Consider the following 22,461-nt stretch of genomic DNA (forward strand, 5'->3'; position numbering starts at 1 on the left):
TTAAATATAAATTAAAGATCTATTAAGGGAAGTCAGATGCAAAATGATGGTTTGGAAAAAAGGTCTTCAGCGCAGAGTGCATCTACACTGTCAAATTAATGCAGTCTAACATCACCTCAAGTGTTATGGGTCAATGCTATGAAATTTTGAGAGTCTTAGTTTTACAAGATCTTTAGCATCCTCTGTCAAGGACTGTTGGTACCTCATCAAGCTGAAACTCCCAGGATTCCATAATGGTGTCAAACTGCATTAATTCTACAATATAGATGTACCTCTCAAAGTAAACAGCAATGTACTTCTGTCCACATGCTCTGTCTGAAAATACTTTTTTTTTCAGTACAAGAATTAAGATTTGAGTTTTTTTAAGTGTATGGATTCATATTTGGTTTCATCTGGGTATCATGAAGACAGCCAGCTGTTCATTTGTGGTGAGCCTGAGTTTTTGGCCCAGTGTAGGTAAGCCCTTCATTGATGACCCACCATGAAATAACAAGCCAGACATAGACATTTGGGTTGAAGAAGAATAATTTATTGACCTAAACCCTATTTAATTTGGTTACACCTGAGTAAAAAGAAAAGAAGAAGGGAACAATAGGTTCTAGGTCTAGATGGGGCCAAGTGTCTATTTGTGACTACTTCCTCAGATTTCCTTGGGCGAAATTCTTGAATTTGAGTGCCAATCCAATGCTATGTTTTACTCACTCCAGTCTACAAATCAAAATCTTTATTACAATCATAGACCAGCATAAGTGGGGTACAGTCTCATAGAAGCATGTACATAAAATTTAAAAGGCTAAAAAATAAAGGTATGTTGAGGGATAAAACACAAAACTCTTTATAGAAAGGATTGGACAAAAAAAATGATAGGGAGTGTCAAGGACAGAACGCCACAAGATCAAAGATAACAGAGTTTATTGGATTACAGAACTCAAAAATGCCCGTAAAATACAAGGGCCAGACAGTATTAGCCTTTAGGAGCAAAAAGGGACAAGGAAAAACGTTCAAAAGATAAACCGGATTAAACCGGAGTTTAATCCGGGTAAAAACAAACTGCTTGCTTCAGCCTGGGGATAAACAAAACAAAAGCCGAGGAACAAAAGATACAAAAGAATGCAACTAATTGGCAGCAGATTCCTCTCTGCTGCCAGCACTGTGCTTTGAGTAACTTGCGTCGCTCCCACACACAGCAGACAGGATTTCCAACACGAACAGATCAGCCAAGGATTGTAGCAGTAGAGTAGACCCAGTTCCTTTCCGTAGATCAAAGCCAGAAGCAGACGTTTGTAGTTTCCAAGTCCGAGAAGGGGGAAGTCAAGCCGTGGTCAGTTCAGTCCGAATTTCAAAGCAGGAGATGGCGTCCGTCAAGAAGACGATGGAAGGTCAAGCTAATAAGAGTAAGCACAGGTTTGCACAAACAAATGCCCACACAATTCCTCCCGCCGTCTGACCCTGAATTCCAAAACAACTTACGTATCAGCACACGAAAACACACCAGTCTTCAGGAAAGCGTCCCACACAGATCCCAAGCGTTCGTCCAGATTACCTTGCCCAACGCAATTTGCAATTGCTCCCAAGCCCCATTTTATGCCAGTTACAAATCCTCATCACTGTCAGCTGTCCTCCTTAACCCGGGCGTTTCCTCATCACTTTCCTCATCAGAGCTGGAACACCTCTGACTACGCCCCACAGCATCTCCAGCTGTGGATCCCGTCCCATCCCTCCAGCTTGACCATGGGTCTAATCCTGAAGGTCCCCATTCATCTTCCATCCCATCATTGCCAGTGGCACCCAATTCCTCCCTCACCCGAGTCCAATCCATCTCATCCTCCTCCGAGCTAACCAGCCCCTCCTCCATTCTCTCCGTAAACCCCTCAAAAGACTCTTCGTCAGATGGTGCTGCAAAAATGTCTCGCAGTCTTTTTCTTTCTCGCTCCTCGAGAGTATTTGACTCTCGAGGAGTCTTACGCCCACGTCTGCCAGTAACAGAGCCATGAGGCTCAATCATAACAGGGAGGGAGATTGATGGATGAGTATGAGCATTCAGGCCAAAAGTCTGGGGGACTGGGTGAAAATAACTGATTTACATTTCAGTTAGCTGATATTTGGGTTGTTAGCTGTTGGATCCAGTCATCAAGAGGCAGATTTTAAGTGCTGCTACACAAAACTTGGCGGCATTGTAGGTTAGTCATTGTCCAGTCAGTCATTTTCTGGAAGTTAAACTTATGGCACTCCCTTTAAAGTCACAGGATTCTGCAGATAATATAGCATAGAGTAGGTGAAAAAAGGGGAGGGAAAATATCCTACCCAGTCCTGCAACAGCCCACAAAGCTCACACTGCGCCAAGACAGGAGAGTGGTTCACAAGCTAAAGAAAGGTTTTTAAATAAGCTTTTAAATAACTTTTAAATAAGCCCTTATCTTTGTTTTTCCTCTTTGCTGGCAGGGTTTACCAGGAAATCCAGGTGAACGAGGGCCACCAGGAAAACCGGTATGCCATCATGCTTGTTTTCTCTCCTTTTTTTTGATCTCAACAGATTTTCATGTCCATAGAGAATCAACAATGTTCTACCAAGCAGATTCAGATGCTAAAAATAAAATGCTAAGCAAATGTTATGGCACAGATTTCTTTGAGACCCTTTTTCATGTCGCATCAGTGGTGCCATAGCTGCCTTTGAGTAGAGAGCGCTGTGGCTGATACTACACTATTCCTCAAAAGGCACTTTTAAGCCATTGTGGCTAATCTATTTTCTGGACTTGTTATGCTTTTGCGTTTGTCTTTAGATTTATTGAAACTGTTAATGTGGGATTTGTGTATTGGTAGTGTTTAAATGAAATTTGTGTCTTGTCTGTATTGCATACTGATTGCATCATCCAGAGTGTACTATAGTCTGTAAAGAGTTAATTACTAAGAAGCTGTGATGACCTTGATGTGTGGCTGGAGCTGGGGAGTATCCAGACACAAGTGTGCGTCCATTGCTGATTGTGTTAGTTGAGTTCTGTTCTGTTCTGATTTGAGTCAAGTCCTGTGTTTGTCTATTGTCTGCAAGCCTGTTTGTCTTGATTATTACTGAAGTCAGTAAAACTTTGTATATAGTTTTACTAACGTCTCTGGGTGTCTCTTCATTCTGCGTTCCACTGACTCCATCCAACTACTGCTGCGCTGCAATTACTCTGACAGAAAATACATTCCAGAGGTAATATGAAAATAACATAAATATTATTTTTCCCTCTTCCTTGTAGGGTGCATCTCCCATTCTCTCACCTGGCGATATCAACCTCTTGGTTAAGGTAAGAATGGTCAACAGACCCTAAATTCATAGAAAATTTGCTTGGCTCTTCAAACTGTATGGGTATTTTATCTTTATCTTCCCTACCTCTTGTATCTATTTGATGTATGTCATATTTGTAATAGACACTCCCTAAATCAGTTTTGATTATCGCCCAGATGTTATCCTATATTGGACCTTTAATGCCTGGATGATTGGTTAACATCTTAACTATGCCGATTTTAACTATGACTTGTTTAAATTGTTTTTAAATTGTGTTGTCTGATGTCTAAATTGTTATTTTATGATTTTATGTGATTATGTTGGGCTTTTTCCCCGTGTGAGCTGCCCCGAGTCCCCTGCTGGGGAGATGGAGGCAGCATACAAAAACAAATTTATTTATTATTCTATTTATTTATTTTAAAAAATTTCACTGTGCATATTTAACAAGGAAGATTATCCTGAAGGCAGTGGTATAACTATTTCAATATCTATCTACCTTTGTATTTCAATAATCTATCTAATATCTCATTTTCCTCCCAGCACAGACAAAATTAGGGCATTCTACCAATAAGAATTCTGCCTCTCACTAAATCTTTCCTAGTTTCCTAGTCTAGGAATCCAAAGAAAGGGGGAAGGCACAGTTATGCAGGGAATGTTTTGTTGTTGTCCACTACTCTCAAGTTAACGTTGACCTATGGTGATTCCATGAATGAGGGTCTCCAACACTCATCAACAGCCTGCTTACGTCTGAAAAGTCCATGACGGTGATTTCCTTGTATGCTTTATCCACCTGCAATTGAACCTTCCTCTTGAATCATCACTCACTTTTTTTCACAACACAATTATAGTGATATGATTCAATTTTTTTGAGTTTAAATCTTTGAGTTTACAATTAAATGAAGGGTATTTAAACGGATACAGAGAAAGTGTGGTGCAGTGGCTTGAGGATTAGGATCCTGGAACTATAGGTTTTGAACTACTAAAACCCACTGGATGATCTTGGGAATGTCAACATTTTAAAGCCTCAGAGAAAGGTGATAGCAGACTTTCAGATATGTCTGTAGGATTTAGAAACTATGTGAATAAATTAAGTTCAAAATCCCACAGACATAGCTAAAAGTCCCCTGTTCTGTGCTCTAAATTTCTGATGTTCAAAGATGCTTTGGATGTTTCTCTCATCCATTGGCTCCTAGTAGACTGTATAGTGATCTAGAAATCCTCTCAATATCAGAGACGCCTTCAAAATCTCTTTTCAAATGTGACAGAACTATTGATGTGTTTTGGAAATGGGAAACAAACAAATGTGCGAATAGAGATGAAGGCTTCCATGCTTCTTCTATTTGCACGTTTATTTCAGAACACCTGAACAAGATTATAAGCAGAAAAGTAATCACATTTCCATTCTACTCAGACACTATTGGATGTTAAGGATTTTTGGTATGGGAGATTTGGATCCAGATCTCTACTTAGGTATCATTTTATCCAGCAGTTTGTACAGGTCAACTTCCGATAACTCTATGAACAGTTTAATGATCCATATCCATTTTTTTCAGATGACTCACAGAAGTACCTGTCAGGATTGATTTGATCCTGTTTCAAAATTTTAAACGGAAAGAGTGTGAATTAAGACTCAATTGGCAACCAAACGTATGACTTCAGGCAAAATTGACTTTTTATCCCCCTTTCAACTCAGGTTATAAAATGAGGTTGCTATCCTGCTGAATGATCTTTGCAAATTACTCAAAGGGTGGTGTTAGGAGGCCATGATGAAGATACTTGTTATTTGGAGATTTAATTCCTCACTCTGTGGGGATTCTGAACTTCATACATCTCATTTGGGTGCCAAGTGGAAAGACATTTCTCTGGACCATAGCTTGACCTTATACTTAATACTTTTAATAGCCTTTATAGGGGCCTAAATACCCTGAGTGGAGCCCTGGTGGTGCACTGAGCTGCTGAAATTGCTGACCGAAAGGTCGGGGGTTTGAATCTGGGGAGCGGGGTTAGCTCCCACTGTTAACCCCAACTTCTGCCAACCTAGCAGTTTGAAAACATGCAGATGTGAGTAGATCAATAGGTACCTCTTAGGCGGGAAGGTAACAACACTCCATGCAACACTCCATGACCTTGGAGACGTCTATGGACAACAACAGCTCTTTGGCTTAGAAATGGAGATGAGCACCAACCCCCGGAGTCAGACACGACTAGACTTATTGTCAGGGGAAAACCTTTACCTTAAATACCATGAAGATACCACATTGCACCAGAAAACTAAGCAGAATCAGACATGTTAGTGTAGTAATGGGAGGCTGCTGAGGACTGAAATGAAAAATTACCTATAAGTATTTATTGTCTAAGAAAACCCTATTAAATGCCATCATAAGTCAACAAGTAACTTAAAGACATGTACATGCAATTTGGAAAGCTATCATTCTGAGGAAGATAGATTAGCTTCTCTATCAGAATTCTAAGCATTCCCAGCAATTCCCTGTGACAGATTCCAAAACTTCAACAAGTGATTTAGAATAACACCAATATATATTCATAAGTTATATTGATAGTAAAAACAAAAAAAGAAGAAAAGAAGCATTTATAATGCCACATGCTGTGGAATTTACATGATATAAATATTAAAACTAGTGTAGGAATACTTTTTTCTCATCTATCCTTATATACAGGGGGAAAAATATTTTGCCCCCCCTCCCCAATTCACTGGCCAAAAAAAAGCCCACTGTGTGAAATTGCAATCTTTGCATATTCAATGAATTTGTTTTACATTTTGAGAGGGTTTTCTTGTTTTTACAAAAATCATTTGTCCTCGAATGACATTTTTGCAAAATGACATATTAAAAAAGTGTTTTCTGACAAAATCCAATGTTTTATTCATAAGGCCCCAAAATATCCTAGCTGTTGCCCATCTTTTTCCCATGGGCATTTCTCAATATATTAAGACATCCTCTCTTGTCAAACATTCTGTATAGCCCTACAAGTTCCTAATTTGTAAAAGGTATCTAAATGTTATGTCAATGACATGATGGCTCTGCTGTTTCTAGGATGTTTGCAGTGACTGTCCCCCTGGACCTCCTGGACTTCCTGGACTGCCTGGATTCAAGGGTGACCGAGGGCCCCCAGGAGGCCCCGGTAGTGAAGGCCCAGTTGGAAAGATGGTAAGAATTAGAAAGAGAACATTCACAATGTTCATTAAGATTGGCTTTGACTTGGGGCACCGCACCTACAATCGGAGCTCAATTAATTAAAATTAATTCATCACCTCTTATTTAGAAACAAAAAATTCAAAGAGACCCAAAGGGCCATCTGGTCCAGCCACAGGAATACAGAGTCAAAGCATTTTTGACATATGACTATCCAATCTTTGTCTGAAAGCTTCTAAAGAATGAGACTCCAGTGTATTCTTAGGCAGAAGCATATTCCATTGTTGAATAGCTCTTACCTTTGGAAGTTCTTCCTAATATTTAGGTAGACTATCTTTCCATACAATTTGAATCAATTGCTCTGTGTCCTTGTCTCTGGAGCAGCATAAAATAAGACTGCTCCATCTCCAATATGACATTCTTTCAATGTTTTAACTATGACTATAATGTCACCTTTCAACCTTGTCTTCTTCAAGGTAAACATGCCCAAGGTCCTAAAGCTGTTCCTTTTAGGGTGTGATTTCAAGATCTTTTATAATGTCTTACACTGTTAAATAATTAATTTTAAAATAATAATTTCAGTCAAGAAATGTCAATTATTTTTATGCCCCTTATTTACCCCATCCCACATATTTTTGATTCCCTCTGAAACAGACCCTGTCTGTGTTCAGAGAGTCTTGTCTGTGTTGTTTGGACTAGATGACCCCAAGACTATTGAGAAAAGATGGAGACTATATTTCAACTATTTTGAATAGGCCTTTATTGTGTGGTTGATTTTATCCTAATCTACACATGCATTATGGTTTCAAGTGGATGTAAACTGTATGATCTGATTTTAATTGTTTTGTTTTAACTCATTACATTTTTAACATTTCTGAGAAAAGCTAGCACAAATATTTCAACTCTTTGATAAATTAACGTGCCCTTTCACAGTAATTAAGTAGCATAGCTGAGGAAGGACTTGCTGAGACTTGGTTCTCCAAGTTATGGCTTTTATTTCTATGTTAATTTACAAATGAACATCCTTGTTGTTGCTTTGTCTTTCAGGGGGAGATTGGTCCCAGAGGTCACCATGGGCCACCTGGAGTGGAAGGTCCCAAGGTACATTCTCTTTTTGGACTTCAGACTTTTTTTTAATTAACTGAAAGACATAAGATACTGAAGTGATATCTCTGCCAAACCAAGGTGGAGATTTCTTTGTATTAAGAGAAAAGGGAAAACCTAAGGAGCAAAGAGCTAAGTATATTGTACCAAAGACTTGTGTTTTGAATTGCAGTTCTCCTCACTAAGTCAAATATACATGAGATGGAGAGCTACTGTAAGAGGTTTTATAATGGTTTAATTCTGAAACAATTACAATATGTTTGGTCAACTCAAAGGAAATTCTACAGGTGGTGATTGAGATGGGTTTGATATGGAGATTTTTCTGGCCATCTCAAGAATTCTCCAGTTAGGGCTAAATCTAGTGAGAGTCAATTATGCTGAAGACTAGCTTCTTGGTTTCTATCATACTTGAGACCTCACCGGTTCACGGGTTAGAGCTGTTCATATTGTATGTTTTCTGGTTCTGCTGCTCTGTTTGTAAGAGCAAGAGGTGGTATCTAACATCTAGCATGAAATTCATGGTCTCGCCATGAACCTGGTGAGACTTCTTCCTATAACCACTTGTGAATATTTACCTGAGCTGAATCCATAGTTCTGGTTATGACATTCAGAACACAAAACAGCTGGTGATATTGATACATGAGGTGTCATCTCTCCCTATATATCTCTCTGAAGGTATGTAGCTATAAAGTAAGTCCTCCTCTGAGTTTCACTAGTGGAGGGAAAGACATTATCATGGGATAATGATAATGAGAGGACACAGAAGAAGGCCTTCTCAGCTACAACATCTTGATTGTGGGTATCATCTAAGAAGTCTGTTTGGGGCCAATACTGGTATCATTCCAAGACCAAGTAATAACATTGGTTTTGATTAAAACATTTGGATTTCATTCAAAGTTGTGCATACATTGTGAATTTAAATTGATTTAAACTGTCTCAACAGATTCTGTTTAAGCTCATCAGGTTTCAAAATATACTTTTAGCTCCTTTAAAATGTGTTACTGGTTTATATTGTTTAAATTAGTACATAATTATTTTGTACACTACACTGAGATAATAGGGAATAGGGTAACACAGAAATACTTTAATAATTAAATTTTCCAGAGAGAGAGAAAAATATGCATGTTACTTCCTGATATAAGATAAAGTATTAGTTTTTTTCAGTAGGGTAGAGAATAAACTTTACCTGAAGAAACCTAACTTGGGCTACATCTACATGGTAAATTAATGAAGTCTGAAACTACTTTAACTTCAATGATTCAATGTTATAGAATCCTGGCATGTGTGATTTGATGAGGCACCAGGACTCTTTGCAGGGAAAGCTAAAGACCTCTAAAACCTACAGTTTCCACATGCCATAGCATTTGCAATAGCAATGAAGAGTTTTCAAACTGCATTAATTCTTGCGTGTATGCTCAGCCCAGACAACAAAGATAAAAATAAACCAATTACCAACATGTCTTTTTTGGATGAGATGGTTGATCCAAGACCTTCCATAGGAGAAACAAGAGTGCCCTTCTTTGCACATTTGAGCACTGACACGTATTAGCTTTCATTTTTTTAGAAAACCAGTGGAGGTCTGATGGTTATAAGAAAAACATACAATTGTGTGTTTGAGGAATGATATTTGAATGACTTTGTTTCTTTTTAGGGTCCTAAAGGGGACCGTGGGTCATCTGGCGAGATTGGTCTGAAAGGCGAGCAGGTAAGAGAAAGTGCAGAAGAGACCTGTCTCTTCCTCCTGTGTGGATCAAAACACACATTTGTAGTATTTGGACTCTTAACATTTACATGCAGTGACAATATTCATTTGCCCAGAAATGATTCTCTCTATGTTGTCAGTAGAAAATGACAAGATGGATTATATTTGCTTCCCCTCTTAAGGCAAATAGTGGTGTGACATGCTGGAAGAGCATTTGCACATAAGTAATTAGCCTCTCATAGCCAACCAACATTTTAATGTCCCCTGATGAGCTTATATTACTGTAAGCTAATAAAGCTGTGTATAGCTTGAACAAGATGGGGAAAACGGTACTGAAACACAAAGAAAACCTTAAAACATTGTTAAACATCTTCCTGCTGAACTGAATAAAATATATTGCCTTCTGTTTTTTGCTTCCCCAGAGTGTAGGGCCTGTTTGAAGTTACAGGATAGTTGAGTTCAATTGAGCATTAGAAGAAAATTCTTGACAGTTAGAGTAGTTCAGCAATACAACCAATTGTCTCGAATGTTGGTGGGGTCTCCTTCACTGGAGGCCTTCTGAAAGAGGCTAGAGATGGAGATCCTGCATTGAGTAGGGAGTTGGATTAGTTAACCCATGAGGCACTTTCCAACTCTATGATTCTATGACTTTATAGTAAAGAGCCAATGTTAAGTAGGAGTCAGAGGAAGAACCTTGACCATGATTTACTACAAATTGGGTGTGAGAGTAGAGAATGAAATCCTATGGCATTTATTCAGAAAATGGTTGAGTTGGATTGAATTCTGGCTTGGGGTCCTATCACACTCCACTATTATGAAACTATATTTTACTTTAACTATCATGACAATATCACTTGGAAGCTTTTGATTTGCAGTTGAGGGAATTTTTGCAAATCTCAAGAAGAGAGCTTACGGGACTCACTAAAGACAAATTCATACATTGTGCAGGTTGTCTCATGGCCGTTAAAGTAGACTGTAGTGTTACAACAGTGTGATGTGATAGTAATAGGAAATATCAAAATGGTTAGTCTGAATATGTTTGGAGAAAGAAAGGCCAAGAAATAAGTAGTTATAAAAGTTTAAAGTTGGATGAGTAATTTCCAATAGTTTGGTAAGTATTTTTTGTATTTTTTTTTCTTCAGTCAACTTGACTGGAATTAGTTCTGATATTTCTCACTCTCTATTTAAGCACCTTCTTAGGCCCTTCTACACTGCCCTATATCTTAAGATCTGATTATCTGTTTATCCCAGATTATCTGGCAGCGGAGACTAGTATAATCTGGTTCAAAGCAGATAACCTGAGATCAGATCCTGACATATAAGGACAGTGTAGAAGGGGCCTTAGAAACAATGTTTTGTGTTTGATCAAAGGGAAGATCTACCATGTGTGGGTGCCCTGAGCTGTAATATAAAATATTGGCCTAACAGGGCTGTCACAATTTCTGTTGCTATATTATTACTCTTTATAAAGATGTTATCCATTTCTTTTGCAAAATAAAAGCTCAGAAAGGAACAACCCAAAAGAGAGAAATTGCTGTCAAAGTGATCTTAATTATAATTACATTATAATTCATTCATTAAGAGCCTTGGGAAAAAGCTTGAATTATTGAAAGGTTTCTTATTTAATGAAGGAGTTTGCTAAAACAAACATGTTGATGGTCTGAAAATCAATGTACAGAACAATACTGCCAAGAAAGCTTATCTTTTTGTAGCTAACTTGTTTCTAAATTAGCTAACTTCAGTGAGACCTATTTTGAACACAAAATAAATAAGAATCTAAAGTCTCTTGTTGTCTTCTTTAGGGCCATCCTGGAATACCGGGCTTCATGGGTCCACCTGGAACTGCAGGTCCTCCTGTAAGCTCTTTTATTAGATTCATGAACTGTTGTTTGTCATTCTGACAGTATGTTCACAAAGGAAATCCTCTAATACCTTCAACTAAATATACTAAAGTCCTAATTGCTGTAAAATTGTTAGAATGTATGGTTCTGCATTTGTTCCCAATATTTTCATCAGCTTCATGATTTCAAATTTTGAACTGCTTTGCTTGCTTATATATTACATTTTGTGAGTCACAGCACACATTCAGAATGTAAAGTATATTATTAAAACATGTTTCTGATGTGAGAATCCTGGACTGAAAAGAAAATTCACAGTTTGTGATTTGCTGTGCACCACATTTGCTAGTGGATTTTGTATATGCACCGAAAACCGAGGGGTTTTTTTATATGAAATATTTTTGTTACATGATATTTTCTGCACATAAACTGCAGTTCTCATCACAAAAGAAAAAAGAATGGATGCAAATTATGCATGCTCAAAGTCGCAAATTGTGAATAGTCTTCAAAAATTTACAGTTTTTGATGGCTTTCTTCAGTGGGATGAAAATTGCTATAATTACTCAGTGCCTCTTTCAAGAATAAAAGGAATCCATGTCTTCTACTGATCAGCAAGATGAAGAACAAATTATCATGAAGATGTTTTGGAATAGTTTTGCATGACAGATATGTGGAAATGCACAGTGCCAAAAACAATCTCTTTAACACTCAGCCTTGGTGATCAAGTATGAAAGGCCTATTGCTAGAGGACTGACCTCATTCTGAGAATCTTGCCCCCAAATCCCTTCATAGAAGCTGCTGCTCAGACTTCAGTTGTGTATCTAATTAAATTTCTCATTGTGACAAACTGTCCAAATTCATTAGGTTGATTCCATTTAAAAGAATCATAGCAGTGACTTGAAAATTTTATATTTGTGTCATTGAGAAATAGATCTGTGAAGCTCCAATTCCCAAGTAGGAGAATTCCAGTTTAGGAAAGAGAATGATTGATGATAACGGCCACCATTCCTTTCTCTCCCTTCATCAAGCAGCAAAGGATTTTTCTAAGTTTTACATTCTCTATTTATAGAGAGATATTTTCCCTAAACATGTATATATATTGTATAAAAAGTACTCCTAGACAGTCAATTCATTTATGTCTATTTAGGAGTACTTTGAAGAAGTATCCTCTCTGTGCATTTGCTAGATGCTCCAGAATTACTCTATGGTAACTATTCTGGAGTATTGCACTGAGGGGAACTAGAAAATGCCTAGAGAGACAATTTTCCCCAGACACAGGTAAATGAAACTGCAGTTTTGGTCTGTGATTGCAAAAGTCTTACTGTAAGTAAATAATGAGATACTCTGGAGACGAGACCAAAGTCTGAATACAAAATTGATTTACCTTTCATATATACTGTCTACACATGGCTTGAAGTTAGATTTCTACAATATTTTAAAAATGATTTTGTGCATGAAACAAAAGTTGTTTTCAATTAGCAAAGATATCATAATCTCAGCCATCCATGTGAGCAATTTTGGATTTTGGAGAATTTTAGGTATTAAGATTAGGGATTCACAACATGTACATTCGTTACAAGTACAAACAACAGTATTGCCAGTTTCTTCTTAATCTTGATTTAGTTTTTAACTTCCAAGAATATCCTTCCTCAAACAAGTAACAAACAAGATTGTCCTAGCAAGGTACTTGTTTTTATATACAAGTACAACATCTGAAAATAGCCTAAAATGAAAACACTTCCAATTCCAAGCATTTTGGACAAAGGATGCTCTACCTATACCACAGAACAAAAATATTTTCCTGTTATTTAGGGGCCAGAGGGATCCCCAGGGCCAATGGGACCACCAGGAAACCTTGGAGAAATAGTAAGTAACTTTTTCAACTTGTCTTCCTCTCTCTCATCATCACCACCATCATCCTGATAAACTGAAATTAACAGTGCAGTAGGAATGGAAATAATATTTGCAATTACTTGGTTTCAGATATTTATTTATTTATTTAAAAACAACTTTCCGAACACTTGGGAAGCCCGTGGCAGGAAAAATAATACAGCCGTGAGATTTCTTTTCTTTGCCATTTTCCTCTAACATTTGCTGTCACAAAATGTCATGCAGATTATTCAGCAGAGAATAAATATAAGTTTATCGCCTAGACAAGCAGGGGATTTTTTTTACATAGAAGATGTTGGTTCTGCACAAGGAAACAGCCCACCCAAGTCATTTATGTGCAACACTTTGAAACACCTGAATGTGGGAACAATATTGCAGAAGTATAATCATTTTTCCACACAGTGGGAAGAGCAATACCTAAATTTTCCATCCTTTCACACATGGACAAAATGGTGAAGGATTCATATTCCTATAGTATACCCAAACACAAAGAGAGACAGTTCCCAGTAATTTTTTTGTTTCCCTTTTAAAAAAATTAATCTTTCTTTCAGGCTTTTGTCGATCATAAACTAAGTAATAGGAGAGGGGGAGTTGGAAATAAACAAACTTAACAACACGAACATCACAAGCAGACAATCACCAAGTATCTACTCCAATTGGAATTGTCAGATAGAACAAATGAAACTTCTACCATGGATTTGGAAGTAAAAGCTGTCACTACAATTTTCTTCATCTCTTCCATATTCCATCACAAACCATTCTGCATTGATGGTTTAGAAACACATACACAATGAAAGATTTATTTTGCAGGAATGTGGGAAGCAACAGGATGCTTCAGAATGAGACAAAAACCCCTGGGTTAGAACTGATAGCATCCAATCCAGATTCATTCCAGATTGTCCTGAATCAAGACAATCCACAGTGTAGGCTTCTGGACTCTTCACCGATAGTAATATGAACCCCAATAGGCTTTAAAGAACAAAACTGGCCCATAAATTTTTTGTACTGGGATATCTTTCTAACCTTTTTCAGTGTATGTGGAAGATTACTTATTTTTCTTGGGTTATTTTGTGTCAAAATCTCACACCAATATTGCCACATCTGTTTCTCTTTGGCAGGGTAAAGAAGGACCACCAGGACCTCAGGGGCCACCAGGATTGCCAGGACTTGTGGTAAGTATGGGTGATCATCCATGTATTCTTAATTGTTTCATGTCATGTGAAAATTATGGGGAAGCTAAAGGACCTTATTGCTTGGGTAGTCATAGGCAATACTCTAAATCAGTGGTTCTCAACCTGTGGGTCTCCTGATGTTTTTGGCCTACAACTCCCAGAAATCCCAGCCAGTTTACCAGCTGTTAGGATTTCTGGGAGTTGAAGGTCAAAACATCTGGGAACCCACAGGTTGAGAACCACTGTTTTAAATTTTACTTTAAAGTAGATGATTGAGGCATTGAAATAATAAGATTTTCCACACTATGGTTCAGAGTGGGGAAGACTAGGATTTGGAACGGCAATTAGACAAGATCCTGAAGTTAAATACCCTGTTTCCCCTAAAATAAGACATCCCCAGAAAATAAGACCTAGTAAAGGTTTTGCTGAATTGCTAAATATAAGGCCTCCCCTGAAAGTAAGACCTAGCAAAGTTTTTGTTTGGAAGCATGCCTGCTGAACAGAACACCAGAGCATGCAGGATTAGTAAATGTGCGTACCATAGAGTGTTGTACATGGAAATATTGGTAGTAACAAGAAATTCTTGATAGGATTCACAATTTATCTGGTTATGCTGGTTTGTGATGGCAACTACTTTACAGTATATAATAAATGTTCATGTTTTTGTTCAACAATAAATGTGAGTTCTTCTTCATGGAAAAATAAGACATCCCCTGAAAATAAGACCTAGCGCATCTTTGGGAGCAAAAATTAATATAAGGCACTGTCTTATTTTTGGGGAAACACTGTATGTATCACTGAATATTAAAGTTAGAATAGTTCATGCCATCATATCTTCCTATTTCTATGTATAGTTGTGAAAGTCAGACAGAGGGAAAAAAGCTGTGATAGGAGGAAAATAAACTTATTTCAGGTGAAGGAGCCCCGTGGCGCAGCAAGTTAAACTGCTGAGCTGCTGAACTTGCTGACCAAAAGGTTGATGGTTCAAATCTGAGGAGCAGGGTGAGTTCCCGCTGTTGGCCCCAGCTTCTACCAATCTAACAGTTCAAAAACATGCAAATGTGAGTAGATCAATCGATACTGCTCCAGCAGGAAGGTAACAGTGCTCTATGCAGTCATGCCAGCCACATGACCTAGGAGGCATCTACAGACAATGCCGGCTCTTCGGCTTAGAAATGGAGATGATCATCACACCCTAGAGTTGGACACAAGTAGACTTAACGTCAAAGAGAAACCTTTACCTTACTGGTGAAGGGTTCTGTATATTCTATGAATATCTTAAAAAGACCCCCAAAAAGGGGGGGTCTCTAGATCAAATCAGGCCTGAACTCTCCCTAGAAGTCAAGGTGGTTAAACTGAGGCTGATGTACTTCAGCCATTTCATGAGATGAGGTGTTTTACTAGAAAAGACATGGAAGGCAGTAGGAAGAGATGAAAATCTCATTCCAGGCAGATAGACTGAATCAGAGTAGCCATGGGTCTGAGTGTACAGTACTTGACTAGAAGTATTGAAGATGTAGTTACTTTGAGGTCCTTCATTCATAGGTTCACCATAAGTAGAAGTTGACCAAGACACAACTGACAACAAAATATAGTTACTAAAGATCTAAACAGACTAAGAATTTTTAGACTGCTTTTTAAATTGAAAATTCCAGAATTCCATAAGGTGTTGCCATGTTAGTGCTTTACAGTATGCCCCCATATTTGCCATGCATACATTCCTGGACTTAACATGGGTACATGAAACTGCAAATAAAAGTGAATCCTATTGAAATGAATGATTTCTGGCAGAACCATACCATCTAATTGTATTGTGGACTTAGAAAACGCCTAGAGAGAACAACGCTCTAGTATTTCTAGGTACTCCAGCACACCTTTATGGTCAACATTAGAACCATAGAATCTTATTGGAGAACCTAGACACTTAGAAGGAACACTTTAACAATTCTGCATCCACCAGGGCAATTCTATGGCCTACTTCCAGTAGAAGCAAATCATAGATTTGCACTGGAGGACCTAAATAATGCTTAGAAAAAGCATACGTTTTTGGACTTAGGTAAATGAAATCATGGGTACTGATCTCATAGATCTAGCATTCATTTTTGTAAGTCAAAGCTTTCTCTTTTCTTCCTCTTCATGTTTGTGTTAATTGTTTGGAAACCAGTTGTTATATCATGAACCTTTGTTTCAATCCTAGGGTACTGCTGGGAAGGATGGCAAAGATGGCAAGCCTGGACCTCCTGGAGAATCAGTAAGAAGATATGATTTATTTATATGATCATCAGAAGCCATCAATTTATTGGGTGTTGACATAGAGCAAGCTTTTCTTCCTACTGTTCAACAAGTATTGCTTCTAGGGATGTGATAAATTAACTGGGATATCTGAGAGTCAGCAAACCCATACCTATGGTTCCATTGTCTTTTGAAATATTCACCTTGCAAACTTTGTATAACATATATGAATTATAAATAAAACAATGAACCAGGGAATATTGGGATTATGAGATTTTACTGAATCGATCCTTTGCAGACTTTGCACCTATTTGAAGTCCCAGATAGGAAGAGACCAATCAGAATTTTCTACACCTTGGTAGGAAAAAAGACCCTCTAGTCCTTAGCCGTATTTGATTCCCTATCTAAGCTATGAGCTACTAGAAAGCCATTTATATACTTGTCAATTTTATTGCAATATACACAGTATAGATTAATTACTCAATGAGTAAACTGGGTTGTTGTATGTCTTTCGGGCTGTGTGGCCATGTTCCAGAAGTATTCTCTCCTGACATTTTTGCCCACATCTATGGCAGGCATCCTCAGAGGTTGTGAGGTATGGATAAACTAAGTAAGGAAAGGAAAGAATATATATCTGTGTAGAGTCCAGGGTGTGGCAAGAGTCCTTTGTCACTGGGAGCCAGCATTAATGTTTCAGTTAATCACCCTAATTAGCATTGGAAAGGTTTTTGTCTCTTGCCTGGGGGGCATCCTTTGTTCAGTCATTAGCTGTCCTCTGCCCTCAGAGTGTTGGTTCCCATCTACTGTTTTGATTTTAGAGTTTTTTAATACTGGTAGCCAGATTTTGTTCATTTTCATGGTTTCTTCCTTTCTGTTGAAGTTGTCCACATGCTTGTGGATTTCAATGGCTTCTCTGTGTAGTCTGACATGATAGTTGTTGGAATGGTCAAGCATTTCTGTGTTCTCAAATAATAATCTGGAACATGGCCACACAGCCCGAAAGACATACAACAACCCAGTTTACTCATTGAGTAATTAATCTATACTGTGTATATTGCAATAAAATTGACAAGTATATAAATGGCTGTGATCCCGGCCATGAATGCCTTCGACAACACAATGAGTAAACTGTGTGAATGGTTTCACATTTTTCCCTGAGTAAAGAACCATATTGAATGAATAAAATGGAAACCATGCCCTGTAAGAAGTGGCTTAGGGAGCTGAGTAGGTTTAGCTTAGAGAAGGCAAAGTTTATATATTGGAAGGAATACCATATTGAAGATGGAGCTGGTGTATTTTCTAATGCTTCAGATACTAGGACAATGAGCAATGGATTCAAATGAGATTCCACTTGAAACTTGCAAACAACTTGCTTAGCGGTGTGCTGGAGTTTCCATCCTTGGAGATTTCTAAACAGAGAAATGGTTGCTGTTGGCAATGCTTTGTACATTCCTGCATGGCAGAAAATTGGACTGGATGGTCCCTGTGATCTCTTCCAACTCTATAGTTCTGTGATGTAATATAAGTGATTTTCTGTTGTCAGACTAATAAGTATGACTTCTTTTTTTCAGGGCAAGCCAGGAGAACCTGGGCTCCGAGGACCAGAGGGAGGGAGGGGGCCACCGGTAAGTTCTGCTGAAGACAGCCATGCTTATTAAAAGTGTTGCCCATGTTCATTGAGATTACCTGTGAGATGATGCATTTCTCAATTGTTCAACACAAAATAGCCATGAACCAAGGTTGAATAAATGCTTGTGATTCAAGGGCTGATTTTTATTCTAAGCATGTCCTGCAGGTCAAGCTTTTCTAGAAAACATACTTTAAAAGGAGAAACAATAAAAATATATATTTTAACTGGGCTTTTGACTGGGGTTGTGGTGGTGGCACAGGAACAAAGCAAAAAAAAAAATCTTGGAGGCTGCCAGGAGCAAAAATTCTTTTGTGATTTTTATTGGCACACTAAGGGGTAATTAATCACAACAGGAAATGAGAAAAAGAAAAGAAAAACCTCCATCACATAACCTGTGGTCCACCTAATTCCTATATCTGATGTATTAGTTAGTAATATAGTATGGTTGGTGTGTAGCTCCTGATTGTCTCCACTTCGGGCCCTTCCAGACAGGCCCTATACCCCTGGATTGGATCCCATGTTTTCTGCTTTAAACTGGATTATATGAGTCCCCATTGCCAGATGATCTGGGATAAACAGAAAACCTGGAATCAGAACCTGGGATATACAGCCTATCTGAAAGGGCCCTTAGTTCCTTCTCAAAAGTAGCAACAAATTAGTTTTCATAAAGTTATCAAAAATCCATGGAGTTTCAAAGACTATTTGCAATTCAACATTTATTCTCCACAAAATGTACATATGGTTGTTTTCTGCAGAAAACAGCATTTTCCATAGCATTTTTGCATAGGAAATTATATTTCAGTGTAAAAATATTTGAAGCCCCTCCATGGAATAATAAGACAAAATGCAATAATTATGTAATAAAGGGCCACTTCATTGACCTAATTTAATAACTTGTAGGAAACCAAGAATTTGGGGAAATTTACCTGACATGGGCAATGGCATACTTATTCCCCAAGCAAGAACTGAGGTTCCCAACAGTCAGAAAACTCTGTCGAAACAAATAATGCACCAGTATAAATGATGTGCAAATTTTCCCGAGTATTCAAATATTTTGAAGAAGACTTGATCTATAGAGAGGAAATGCAGTTGTTATTTAAAGATAATATGTTTGTCCCCCGCCCCCCAGTATGTGTGTGTTTTTGTGTTTGTGTGTATGTGTGTGTGTGTGTGTGTGAAAAGCTATGCCTTTTTTTCTGAAGAATATCTTCTCAGAATAACTTGGAAATATGTAAATATTGCAAAGGATTATGCATTTTATCCCATGATGTGTCTTCACATGTAAGGATGAAATAGCTGAGTATGTTCACACATACTCATACTTGAGAAAGAGAGAGATAAAACCATCCCACAAAGCTGGTTTTATTTAACCAGCTTTCTAGACAAATAATGTCTGTCACATTGGTGAACAAACATAGACAGGTAGTTTCAGGCCTTGATTTCAAATTTGTAAACTAAAATACAAGACACACAATGCCAAGGAAATAGAAAAAAGAAAGATGTAGAAGGAGGATGTTTGACAAAGTTGGACCAAGGTGACATTGTGTTACCTTAGCTCAAGGCAACATTTGGAGCCTTGTATTTGCACTATCATGTAATTGGAAGAAATACATTTCAGATTTTCATTTCCACTTTCAGGGTTTTAAGGGACCTCGAGGAGATGCAGGGCCTCCTGGATCAAGGGTAAGTAATTATCATAACTCTGAGAATGTGTGTTACCAAGGTGACCAATCACTATCTTCTTTCAATTCCCAACACTGTTCTTTATACTGCTTTAAATATATTAATTACAGACATTTGAGCAGCATCCTTAAGTTGTGTTCCCCCAGTCTTCAAGCTGTTTCATGAAATAGTTCAGAGTTCATCCATCTATGCATCAGATGAAATCCTGGAACTCAACAGTGCAACCCTAAATCACCTGGCTCACCCATTAGGAATCTTTGAGATTTTACATTTCCCTTAATTGTACTTTTCTTCTGCTTGTTACAGGGGGAGGCTGGCCAACCAGGAACTCCTGGCCGAGAAGGCCAACCTGGAAAAGATGTAAGTGTACTTTTTTGGTGAACTGTACTCATTAAACTGCAAGAAAAATGCCAAATATAGGGTTTAAAAAGTCAATGTAGTGCAAACTAAGCAATTACATAAATACTGTTGTTAATCCCAGCTAGAATAAAGCCATTTTACTTACATGTTCACTCACTATGTAATTACTGGTTGTACTGCAGTTGGTACTAACCAAAACAATTCTAGCTAATACTCCAGCATTTTCTAGAACCTCAATTCCAAATTTAAAAATGCACAGTCTTTTTTTGGAAGTAAGGTGGTGTTAAAGAACTCTTACTTTCAAGCATTTCAAGAGATCATTTATTTTTATATTTTTAAGTAGGATTTGATTCATGCCCTGTCTTTCCTCTGTAAATAAGATTCAAGGAAATTCACAATAATTTTTCACTAAGGTTCTTTTCAAAGGCAACAATTAGTAATATTTACAATGTTCTGCCCTCTGTAAGGCAATCTTTGAAAATAATGCAGATTTTAAAGGCTATTCATAATTTGGGAATTTTGCTGTAGAAAATTCACACATTAAATCAGACCTTTTTTGTACAGAAAACAGTATTTTCTGCATCAAAATATTTAACTCCAGAAAACTAATTTCTGTGCAGAAAAGGCTGTTTTCAGTACAGAGCAACCATATGTCAATTGTGAACAGAATGAGATCTACCCTGTAAAGATTCTTATCAAACTTGGATTTTGCTCATTAGAGTTTATGAACACTCAAAAATCACATTTCCCCATTGTGTTTGGAACATTTAATTAGCTCATAGTTGTTCGGGTTAATGGTACCACCTATTTTCAAAGAAACAGTGCATCCAAAAAAAAAAAAAAAAGCTTTTACAAGGCATTGTTTCTTGTCATGGACAGCGGGAGTGCTTGGATGAATGATTGCTGATACAAGGCTCAGCAGTCCAACTGGAGCTTAGCAAGGAATGACAATTCCCTTAGCTACATCCTGAAGGAACATCTATAGAAAGAATTACTACTCAGTTTGCTGAAGAAATGCAAGATACTTGCTGAGCAGGCTGAGGATGAGTTAACTGTTCCTGCATTTGTAGGGTTAAGGAATGAAAGGTCTCAGCTTTGAAGATAATTGAGGCTAGCTGAGATGAGAGCCAGCAGCAGGTAACATCTGTGAAAGTAAGAATTAAGAGACTGGAGTTTGTTACATGATTGCTTGCTGCAATGTCACTGCTTGAGCCAAGACCCTTGACCTCTCATGCTTTCCGTAAACTGGACAACTCTCGGACATTGGCTGTGGAATTGTGGACTTAATCCACAATTGCAGCTTGGTTATTACTAGTAATTGGCTCTTGACCCTGGAAGAGACATTTGGATTTCCCTTTTGCATATTCCTTTGAGCATTTGGCATCTTTGTGAAATATTCATCTAGACCTGGGACTGTTTATATATACTCTGCCTACATTTGGAGGTTGTGGCCTCTTTAATTACTTATTTAAATTATTTCTCTTGTGTTTCAGGGTGATCCAGGCCCTCCAGGTCCTGAGGGCCCACGAGGACTTAGAGGACTTCCTGTAAGTTGTTGTTGTTTATACCAAATGATTTTTGGGTAAAAGGATAGACAATCAACTCTAACCCTGGAGTCTAAAAGTTAGTGATTATAGATGGGAGAAGCTGAAAAATCAGGACTTCAACAATCCATTTTAGAATGAGTCATTCTTAAGGAATGGAGATAATTGTTCTTCTGAAGTTGAGACCTTGAGCAATGATCAGGAATGGGCTATTAGAATAATTGTTTGATTTCTAAATTTCTTTTCTCTCCTCAGGGCAAGAATGGACCACCAGGACCACCAGGTGAAGCCGGACCTCCAGGGAGCTTAGTAAGTAGCAAAGTACTCTGTTGTTGTTGCATGTCAAAAAGATACACATATACTTAGGATGACACATAAATTACAAGCCATGATTCTTTACCAAAAGAGGGGAAAATATAATGAGCTCCATCCTTAAGAAATATTTAATTTTGTTCAGGCTGATAAATAAACCAGGTGAGAACTTGAGGTATGTGAAAAGATGAATTTCCCTGAGAAATGTCAGTTTGGATAAAGATGATAGAATCTGAGATGTTCCTACTGAAATGTATGACTGGGATTCTATGTCAAGACACATGAAGCAAAATCAGATGCAATCCACCTGCTTCACTTTGCAGTTGCTCTAGTTCAATTTCTCACTCATCCACATCAGTTAGCAGCTGTTGACCCCCCACCCCCCAAATCTTTACACCTATCAGGGGACACAAGAGGTTTTCGACATTGTGCATAAACCTATAAAATAGAGGCATGCGATTTATCCAAAAAGAGACATTTTTGTTACAAACAGGATTTTGCCCATCTGCCCATGAGCCTTAGAAATGACATCCTTAAGAAGAAAGTGACAGATAAAATGTGTACTTCTCAAGAT

General features: G+C 37.9%; 1 protein-coding gene across 1 annotated transcript in view; it reads left to right on the forward strand.

The window, feature by feature from the left end:
* col22a1 (collagen type XXII alpha 1 chain) overlaps positions 1 to 22,461 on the forward strand; it is a 188,433-nt gene that overhangs the window by 151,618 nt on the left and 14,354 nt on the right. The window contains exons 44-57 of the mRNA XM_062979993.1: positions 2,443 to 2,487; positions 3,240 to 3,287; positions 6,322 to 6,435; positions 7,468 to 7,521; positions 9,176 to 9,229; positions 11,029 to 11,082; positions 12,877 to 12,930; positions 14,073 to 14,126; positions 16,324 to 16,377; positions 17,930 to 17,983; positions 19,627 to 19,671; positions 19,978 to 20,031; positions 21,525 to 21,578; positions 21,831 to 21,884. Coding sequence (XP_062836063.1) covers positions 2,443 to 2,487; positions 3,240 to 3,287; positions 6,322 to 6,435; positions 7,468 to 7,521; positions 9,176 to 9,229; positions 11,029 to 11,082; positions 12,877 to 12,930; positions 14,073 to 14,126; positions 16,324 to 16,377; positions 17,930 to 17,983; positions 19,627 to 19,671; positions 19,978 to 20,031; positions 21,525 to 21,578; positions 21,831 to 21,884 — 792 coding nt within the window. The remainder of the gene's footprint in view (positions 1 to 2,442; positions 2,488 to 3,239; positions 3,288 to 6,321; positions 6,436 to 7,467; positions 7,522 to 9,175; positions 9,230 to 11,028; positions 11,083 to 12,876; positions 12,931 to 14,072; positions 14,127 to 16,323; positions 16,378 to 17,929; positions 17,984 to 19,626; positions 19,672 to 19,977; positions 20,032 to 21,524; positions 21,579 to 21,830; positions 21,885 to 22,461) is intronic.

Source organism: Anolis carolinensis, chromosome 4 (genome assembly GCF_035594765.1).
Source record: "Anolis carolinensis isolate JA03-04 chromosome 4, rAnoCar3.1.pri, whole genome shotgun sequence".
NCBI classification, from domain to species: domain Eukaryota; kingdom Metazoa; phylum Chordata; class Lepidosauria; order Squamata; family Dactyloidae; genus Anolis; species Anolis carolinensis.